The sequence below is a fragment of the Asparagus officinalis genome, chromosome 1, assembly GCF_001876935.1.
Source record: "Asparagus officinalis chromosome 1, Aspof.V1, whole genome shotgun sequence".
Classification (NCBI taxonomy): Eukaryota; Viridiplantae; Streptophyta; class Magnoliopsida; order Asparagales; family Asparagaceae; genus Asparagus; species Asparagus officinalis.
Window position 1 is genome coordinate 1,727,976 of NC_033794.1, and position 9,912 is coordinate 1,737,887.

Below are 9,912 nucleotides of genomic sequence, written 5' to 3' on the forward strand. Positions count from 1 at the left end.
GAATTATATAGCTCATGAAATCGTGAATTTTAAACTCCACATAATTAAGTGCTATTTGGTCGAAACAATAAAAAATAAATTAAAATCATGGGTTGTGGCTCATGAATATTGTGAATTTCAAGCTCCATTTAATTATTTTCTATTAGGTAGAAGCGAACAAAAAATGGATAAAAATTAGGAATTATATAGGTTATGAAATCACAAATTTTAAACTCTGCATAATTATTTACCATTTACTCAAAATGATAAAAAAAATCAACAAAAATCGTGGATTATAGGTCAAGAAAATAATGAATTTTTTAACTTCGTTTAATTATTTTCTAGTGTTTCAAGCAGTAAATTTTCCTTTAATAGGTGATTATTGCTTTAAGGTGTAAGTGGTGAGCTGATTTGCTACATCAATTTTCTACTATCTCCATATTAGTGTTTTCTAGCTAATATTTTTATTTTGGCTCCTCGGGTTAGGCTATTATGCCTTAGAGATAATTGTGGAAACAACTGACATAATATTACGCACTATTATTTCTTCTCATCTTTATTTTGCTCGTGGAGAGGACAGTTTCCATTTTGTTTTCCCCTCCAAAGCAGTTAGAAGACTGCATCAGCGTTGATCCTTGTCTCTTCCAGCTAATGAATTCCCATTAGTATATATAATTCATAGGGGAGTCAAGAAGGGGCAAAATTTTTAATTGCGGTATCCACTAATATAAAGTATAAACCAACAGTATTAGCTCACATTACTCGTAGAGAATACCTGGACTCAAATTTTCACAATACACCACATGAGCATGAGGCATAAGTTGAAATTGTATCTACCTACACCACAATAATTAGATACATGTAAAACACAAAATAAGCTCAATTTAATCTTTATTATTCTCCCTAACAGCTTGTAAAAAGGTTCCACAGAACAAGAGCAACACATTCGCCCATAATATTATGACAACAAAAGATTTTGATTACCGCTCATCAGGCTTCCAGAAGCCAACTCTAATAATTTGCCGTGTGTACGTTTCACATAATTTTGCATACCATTACAACGGATAAGGATTTATTCTCCCACTTTGATTTGCAGCCGCACCTGCTGCAACTCTGCTCGCTAATCTGCTAATATTTTCTCAGATGACCTGCAACAGTCGATGAAGCCGCATATTACTCTCAAAACATATCTTCACAAAATCATCGTACACATTTGTCCCCGTTACTCAGTAGTATTAAGTTTCATTATCTATTATGTAACAATTATTTTAATTAAGAAAATCCTTAATACTTTTTTAAAGATCGCACGCAAGAAAGAATACTCTCAGAGTACAATCGTGCTTCACAAATTTTCAAGTATGTGTAATTAACAATCATTGGGTCAAAATGCACAAAATGGGCAAAATTATGGGTAGTGTAGGCCACAAATTTGCAAATTTTAAAGTACATATAATTGATATCCATCGAATTGAAACGAACAAGAAGTGGCAAAAATTATGGGTTACAGCCCATGGAAATCGTGATTAAATTGGACAATCAGTTGTCACTGGATCGAAACATAAATGAACAAAATTCGTGAAATATAGCCCACCAAATCGTGAATTTCAAACTACACAGTTATTGGTTGTTAGGATGAAATGAACAAAATTGACAAAATCAAGAGCCATGAGCCATCGGGATAAAACGAACGAAAATGGACAAATTGTGGGTTGTGCCCCCACGAAATCACAAATAATTGTTATTGGGTCGAACGGGCGAAAATAGACCGAAATCTTGGGTTATAACCCATGTACAATCCGAATTCTTAAGAAAGAAAATTTGATTGCACTGAGTCGAAATGAAGAAAAAATGGATAAAAATCATGGATTGTAGAACATCAAAATCGCAAATTTTGAAATACATATATAATTAATTATCATTGGATCAAAATGGGAAAATTTACAAAAATCGTGGATTATAATCAACGAAAATCATTAATTTGATAGTACGCTCATTTTAATCGTCATTGGATTAAAATGGAAAAAACGGATAATTGTGGGTATAACTCACGAATATCACGAAATTTGAACGCAGCATAATTAGATGATATTACAGCGGAACAAATATAAACGAAAAAAAATCATGGATTATAGCCAGATCAAAATCACGAATTTTGAAATATGAATAATTAATCGAACTCTCAAAGACTTGAGAGGAAACAATAAAATGTTACCTACCGATTATGCCGGGATCCTCTCGGCCAATGAATGAATCCAAGATTCTCTGTCCTATATATACATATATACCCACATGAGATTCTAGACACTATGCCTTTTAAAATTTCTAACTTAAAGCTTACATCATGGTGTAAACTACACCCTAGATGATTATCTAATATCTCTAATATGCACAGCAACACAAGTAGGGTACATGCAATAGATTTAGGTGAATGAATGGCATAACAATTGATGTCCAGAATGCATGAAACTAGTCCCAAATGACTCCATTATGAGTCTAATTTCAGAATATAACTTTTACATCAATGCATGGTGTATAGTAAGAGTTATGCTCTCAGAAAACTACACCTATCAAAATTGTAGCAAAAAACAGAGATCACTGTTTGGAATGAATAATTTATTTCGGGTACTTAACTATATCCCAAAGAGCTCGCACTTGGTATGTAAGTAATATTATGGATTAGCTTCCATGTCCCATGAGTTTCATCAATTTTCCATTTTTAAAATGCATGTTACATGTAAAACAACACAGGGGGGTAGACTGGAATTTCCAGCACATATACTAGTTATTAGAACTAGGTTAGACCTACCAAACGTTATTCAAATTAATTCAAACTCATATCAACAAAAAGGCAATTGAGTCTAGTTTTAGGAATAGAAAGAATTTCATGCATGCATGGTATATGTTGAGATATATGCTCTTTACAAAGGAGATGACTCAGGCAGACAGTTTCAGACACATGCACTGCATTAAATCATACTTTTAGACTAGTAAATGATTTTAGAATTAAACAAACAGGGTCTCAAATGAAAGCCACGAAAGTCTAGTTTCTAGAACAGAAAGAATTTCATCATTTGAATATATACAAAGAAAGTTATGATCGTTTTACTAGGAGAGTATCATGCTGAAAATTTATGTACGAATTTCTGTTTCAACATAAAATTGACATGCAACCCATATTTATACTAATCCAAAGTAAGATGATTAATACTTGATCACATAAGGCTTATAAGCCAGTAAAAATTATATTTTATATACTTATAGATATAAAGATCATGTTTTTAACTAATTATGGACATGCAATGGCTAATCCTTGCTTAAAAGTAACATGCAAATGATAAAATCCTCACATGCAAGGCCAAAACCAAATTAGATCATATAATTTCAGTTTAATATCCTTAATAACAACATGAAAAAGAAAAATTATACCTAGGGTTGAGACTTGCTCCACTTTCTCCTCTAAAATCCTCCACTATCTTCTTTCTCCTCTCCTTCTTCAATCTTTAGAGCTTAAGAGATGATGCTTATGGAAATCTATGAAAACTCTTTTTTTTTTTTTGAACAAGAGGAGATGAGCTTGGGACGTTCAGAGGAGAGGGAGGAGGTTTTGGAGTGATTTTTCTTCTTTTATGGCAAAAAGAAGAAGTGGAGTGCATATATATATATAGGCCATGTGAAGAGAAATCTTCAATTTGGCCAAAGTTGAGGGGTTTTATGCAAATTTCCCCCACTAACATGGCTGAATAAATATAATAACTATGTTAATTAGAGAGTTTCACATTATGTATTTAATAATTTGGTTATTTCTAATCAATGTTTAAAACATGATTAACTTAGGTTTACATACTAAGTTTGTATGCATGCTATGACTTAGTTAACTAGATCATAATATGAAAATTGTCTAAGTTAAAATCCTCATATTAGAAGATTATATGGGATACAAAAAGGAAAGAATTACTAATTTATAGATAGGTATTGATAATGGTATCCGATCATCAGAAGGGGAAAAAAGAAATGTTACATGCTTCCCCCCTTAAAGAAATTTCGTCCCCGAAATTTTTACGTACCCTCAAAATAAATGCGAATATACTTTACGTATCTCAAATTCTAGTTTCCATGTTGCCTCCTCAACGCCTCGATTATTCCATAACACTTTAACTAGCAATATAATCTTGTTTCTCAGCTGCTTCTCCTTAAAGCCTAGCACTCGAGTGGATATATAGGAATCCAAATCTGTCGAATCACTCATGTATGATCTTCTACATCCTAGGTCTCCCCGTTCCGTCATCTGGCTTACATTTCTTTTTTCCCCTTCCGATGACCGGATACCATTATCAATACCTACCTATAAATTAGTAATTCTTTCCTTTTTGTATCTCATATAATCTTCTAGCATGAGGATTTTAACTTAGACAATTTTCATATTATGATCTAGTTAACTAAGTCATAGCATGCATACAAACTTAGCATGTAAACCTAAATTAACCATGCTTTAAACCTTGATTAGAGATAACCAAATTATTAAATACCTAATGTGAAACTCTCTAATTAACATAGTTATTATATTTGTTCAGCCATGTTAGTGGGGAAAATTTGCATAAAACCCCTCAACTTTGGCCAAATTGAAGATTTCTCTTCACATGGCCTATATATATATGTGTGTGCACTCCACTTCTTTTTGCCATAAAAGAAGAAAAATCACTCCAAAACCTACTCCCTCTCCTCTGAACGTCCCAAGCTCATCTCCTCTTGTTAAAAAAAAAAGATTTCATAGATTTTCATAAGCATCATCTCTTAAGTTCTAAAGATTGAAGAAGGAGAGGAGAAAGAAGATAGTGGAGGATTTTAGAGGAGAAAGTGGAGCAAGTCTCAACCCTAGGAATAAATTTTCTTTTTCATGTTGTTATTAAGGATATTAAACTGAAATTATATGATCTAATTTGATTTTGGCTTTGCATGTGAGGATTTTATCATTTGCATGTTACTTTGAAGCAAGGATTAGCCCTTGCATGTCCATAATTAGTTAAAAACATGATCTTTATATCTATGAGTATATAAAATATAATTTTTACTGGTTTATAAGCCTTATGTGATCAAGTATTAATCATCTTACTTTGGATTAGTGTAAATATGGGTTGCATGTCAATTTTATGTTGAAACAGAAATTCGTACAGAAATTTCCAGCATGATACTCTCCTAGTAAAACGATCATAACTTTCTTTGTATATATTCAAATGATGAAATTATTTCTGTTCTAGAAACTAGACTTTCGTGGCTTTCATTTGAGATCCTGTTTGTTTAATTCTAAAATCATTTACTAGTCTGAAAGTATGATTTAATGCAGTACATGTGTCTGAAACTGTCTGCCTGAGTCATGTCCTTTGTAAAGAGCATATATCTCAACATATACCATGCATGCATGAAATTCTTTCTATTCCTAAAACTAGACTCAATTGCCTTTCTGTTGATATGAGTTTGAATTAATTTGAATAACGTTTGGTAGGTCTAATCCTAGTTCTAATAGCTAGTATATGTGCTGGAAATTCCAGTCTACCCCCTGTGTTGTTTTGCATGTAACATGTATTTTAAAAATGGAAAATTGATGAAACTCATGGGACATGGAAGCTAATCCATGATATTACTTACATACCAAGTACGAGCTCTTTGGGATATAGTTAAGTACCCGAAATAAATTATTCATTCCAAACAGTGATCTCTGTTTTTCTGCTACAGTTTTGATAGGTATAGTTTTCTGAGAGCATTGATGTAAAAATTTTATATTATGAAATTAGACTCATAATGGAGTCATTTGGGACTAGTTTCATGTATTCTGGACATCAATTGTTATACAATTCATTCACCTAAATCTGCTGCATGTATCCTACTTGTGTTGCTGTGCATATTAGAGATATTAGATAATCATCTAGGGTGTAGTTTACACCATGATGTAAGCTTTAAGTTAGAAATTTTAAAAGGCATAGTGTCTAGAATCTCATGTGGGTATATATGTATATATAGGACAGAGAATCTTGGATTCATTCGTTGGCTGAGAGGACCCCGGCATAATCGGTAGGTAACCTTTCATTGTTTCCTCTAAAGTCTTTGAGAGTTCAATTGATTACTTTCTTGAAATTCCTACGAGTTAGTTTCTCATGCTAATTGTATATCTTATCACTTTCATAATATTCCTATTTGATTCACCTTATGCATAGGCTCGTTGTTGATTGGTTAATCATTGCTATCCTAATGTTGTTTATTTCAGTTTTATACCTTCGATATCCTTGAATGATTTTATTGCAACAATTCGAATTGATTCGATGGTTCAACTATTGATAATGATAGTATTCCTCTCTTTGTTGATGATTGATTGTCTATATTCATGGATTATGCCCTGTGTGAAGTAAGCTTCACCGGTGGGTGGTAATGGTAAAGTGTCCCGGTGGGATAATGCCCTGTGTGAGGACGCTCACCGGTGGGTGTATAAAGGCATGCTCAGTTTATTGATTATCCCATGATTGGGGAGTTTGGAATCCTAAATATTAGACCTTGATTATTCATCTTTACATGTTATTTCACTTCGATCAATGATTATGATATAAGAATGGCAACTTAATGTTAAGATCCCTTTGTTCAAGTTTGATATCTATGTCTATCATTTTCATTCATTCCCTTGAATTGTACCCGAGATTTTTATGGTTACCTATTGGGTCTTAGGCTCACCCCTATTGTTTCTGAATCCACTCGTAGGTCATACAACTGGCAAGGATAAGGGCATTGCAGACCCTGAATTTGAAGATTAGCTCAGGAGGAAAATCTTAATAGGGGTTAATTTATATTCACTTTTGTAGTACTTTTGACTTATAAAACATGTATTAATGTTGTAGCCACTGCTATTATTGTAATATTTTGTATTACCCTTTAGTTCTCTTCTATTTTGATATTCTATGGACTCTGCTGTCAACCTCGTGATCCTGAGTATTGCATATGCATCTTCACTGTTTTATTTTTCGCACATCAGTATATCTATGTTGTGATGTGCATAAAGATTTAGCAGGTCGACCCTTCTTATTACAGATAGGTAGGTCATGCTCAAATTTTTATGTACCTCCCAGATGAGGGGCGTTACAACAACTCTCTAAAAAATGACATCTAAAAGTCTCACAGGGGTATCTCCGTTGGTGGGGGTTTGGTAATGGAGAGTTCAAGGTTGGACAGGCAGCGGATAGAGCAACAGAGGCAAAAGTGGGCAAACATGATCAAGCTTGCAAGGACAACCACCACAACTTTATCCCGTTCGCTTTCGATACGTTTGGTTTCCTTATAGCTGATACGGTGGAGTTTCTTAGGAGAGTACAAAAATTCATGAATAAGAATGTAACGACAGCAGGGTCCGCTGAGTACGTGTTTCGTAGGTTGGGTTTTGTAACTCAGAAAGGATTAGCGACGCAGCTTGTTGCCCGCTTGTTATCATCACATGCGTAATATTTCTTAAATTATGATAAGGTGATGAAACTTTCTAAAAAGTCACATTAAAAGAATCTAAATTGTTTCATTCAAGCTGGACCATGAAACATTAAGATCAAAAAAGGTCTAATTACCGATTCACTTACTTATATTTCATAAGACCATATGTGCATTTGCATCCTTCAAGAAAAAAGACCAAGTTTAACAAAGCAAACGTAAAGTTGCCAAGCAATTAACTGTATCTTTTGAGACACTAATAATATATATGACACGTACCATTGTTTTATCAATATTCTACAAGGACGGAATAAAAGTGCATTCACAAGATTTATAGTGCAAATCGCTGAAGTGCCCATAAATTTTACTAGGTTAGCAACTTCAAACCTTCTATATGTACAAACTAGAAACAAAGGCTTCATCTCACTAGCATTATAGTACAAAATTATCGAACACCCTCAAAGGTTCCAATTCAAACAGTAAAAAATCTCAATAATATTTTGTATTCAAGGGCATCAATTTTTTTCTAGACACCAAGGCGAAAGAGACATCTCGAACCTAAGAAGTAATGTTTTAAAAAGCCTCTGCCTCGTTCGCCTAAGCATACGTCTAGGCCTGTGCGATACCCTGGTCGTCTATCTAGCGCATAGCACCTAAGCAATACCTAGGCTGCCCACCTAAGTTTTAGGAGAACCTAGGAGAACATGATTTACCTATATGGACATTGATCGTGATTTCCTCCATTGCGGCCTCCATGCCCTCCAACCTCCTCCAAACTCCAACTATGTACAGCTCCTCTAACTCTCCCGACCTTTTTAGCAAAACCTCCTCCACTACCACTCAAAAAATATGTCTAGGTGTTAGTCCGGCATCTAATCTTTTTATAACATTAGCATTTACTATCAATAATCATAATCAAAAACTAAAAAAAAAGGAAAACGCGCTCTAGGTATCAGGTCAAATGCCTAGGCCGCCTAGCGCTTTCTATAAGCTTGATAAGAAGGTTGGTTTTCACTCTTCCATCACTATAATACAAAGACGTAGCATATCATATTGACCCCGTCATGTAACCATTAGGACAAGCTTTAATTTATCCTAACCCCATAACAACAAAAAGCATAATATTTTAAACCAACATTAAAACTCACAATCATCAACAACGCATCAAATCAAACGTGAAAGAGAAAGAAAACTCACTTTAGGGCAAAAGCTTCCCAGATCTAAAAACAGCAAACTTGGACGCTCTCGAGTACTCATAAGGAATCCCTTTGTCGTTCAAGAACCCTTCAAGCAACACCTTAACCCTCTCTGGCTCCTTCGTCTCACACTCAATCTCGTAACTCGTCCCAAACTCATACTGCGTCTCATCCAGCTCCAATATCAAACCGTCCTCCCACCGGTAAACCGCCCTGACGTTCCTAAACCCTCCCAAGCAAACAAACTCCCCATTAATCCCAATCTCCTCAAAAACCCTCTTCAAAATCCCCGTCTCCCCAAGCAAAGACTTCATCTTTTTGGGGTCCGCAACAGCTTCGCGGCCGACGGAGGGGTCGATGTCCTCCTCATCCTCCTCGACGCGGCTGACGCCGTCGACGAGCTTGGCGCGGGCTTTGAGGGAGAGGACGCACTTGGAGTCGCCGTCGTAGAAGCGGATGCGGAGGGCGGCGAGTGCGGCGGCGAGGTCCGAGGCGGTGGTGTCGAAGAAGATGTTCTCTTGGAGGTGGGTCTTGAGGTGGAAGGGGGCAAGGGCATCGGAGAGGAGTTGATGGGCGGCGGCGGAGGGGAGGCGGAGCTTGATCTCGACCTCCATTAGGGCTAGGGCTAGGGCTTGGGGAGGCCGATGCGGTGGGATTTGGAGGAGGGGGAGAGGGGATCGAGGAGCTTGTGGAGGAAGGAGGAGGAGGAGGAGGAGGTAGGGTTAGGGTTAGGGTTTTGGTGGAGTTTGGAGAGGCGGAGGAGATCGAGCTCTTCTTTGTCGTCGGGTTTCACTTCGATCTTCGAGGGTTTGCGGCGGAGCATTATACCGCCGCTGTTGATAGCTGAGAGAGGGTGAATGGCGTTGGGATTACGCGAATATAGTTGGGAATTTTACATAAAAGTCTAATCGGATTGCGGTATTTGCGACCTGTTGGTTTACATTTTCGACCCTGACTGTCGAAACAAACGTTTGGTTAAGTAAGGCCCAGCATCTCGGAGGCAGCAAGAGAAGCCCAACATGGGCCAATAGTAAACGTGTTAGGGGCTGTTTGGTTGTTGGTAAAGTTGTGTATTTATGACACAACTTAAAAAGTTGTTGTCCACCTCATCAATTTTACTTTTATATTTTTCTTTCTTTGTTTTTAATTCTATTAAAATCATAAATTGCTTGTTTGGTTAGTAAATGTAACTTTAATTGTTTGTTTGGAAAGTGTAAAAAATGATCTCTACTCAAATGATCATATTGGTTGGAATTATTTTTTATTATTTTTTCCTAAC

The 9,912-nt window shown here is 35.9% G+C and overlaps 1 protein-coding gene across 2 annotated transcripts; it reads right to left on the reverse strand.

Annotated features, from left to right (window-relative positions):
• Positions 744-9,386, reverse strand: LOC109845667 (triphosphate tunel metalloenzyme 3). 2 transcript variants are annotated; one of them, XR_002248456.1, is made up of 3 exons: positions 8,635-9,386; positions 2,196-2,246; positions 744-1,127 (listed from the first exon to the last, which is right to left on the reverse strand). XR_002248456.1 is itself a non-coding variant. In XM_020414940.1 (2 exons), exon 1 carries the CDS (start codon positions 9,245-9,247, stop codon positions 8,636-8,638), a length of 612 nt encoding a protein of 203 aa, XP_020270529.1. In that variant the 5' UTR covers positions 9,248-9,385; the 3' UTR covers positions 744-1,127; position 8,635. The 2 variants fall into 2 exon arrangements, 1 of the variants encoding a protein (XP_020270529.1); XM_020414940.1 differs by lacking the exon at positions 2,196-2,246 and having other exon boundaries at positions 8,635-9,385.

Excerpts from the sequence above, each read along its gene's own strand:
- LOC109845667 (XM_020414940.1), bottom strand. The coding sequence starts at position 9,247 with ATGGAGGTCGAGATCAAGCTCCGCCTCCCCTCCGCCGCCGCCCATCAA.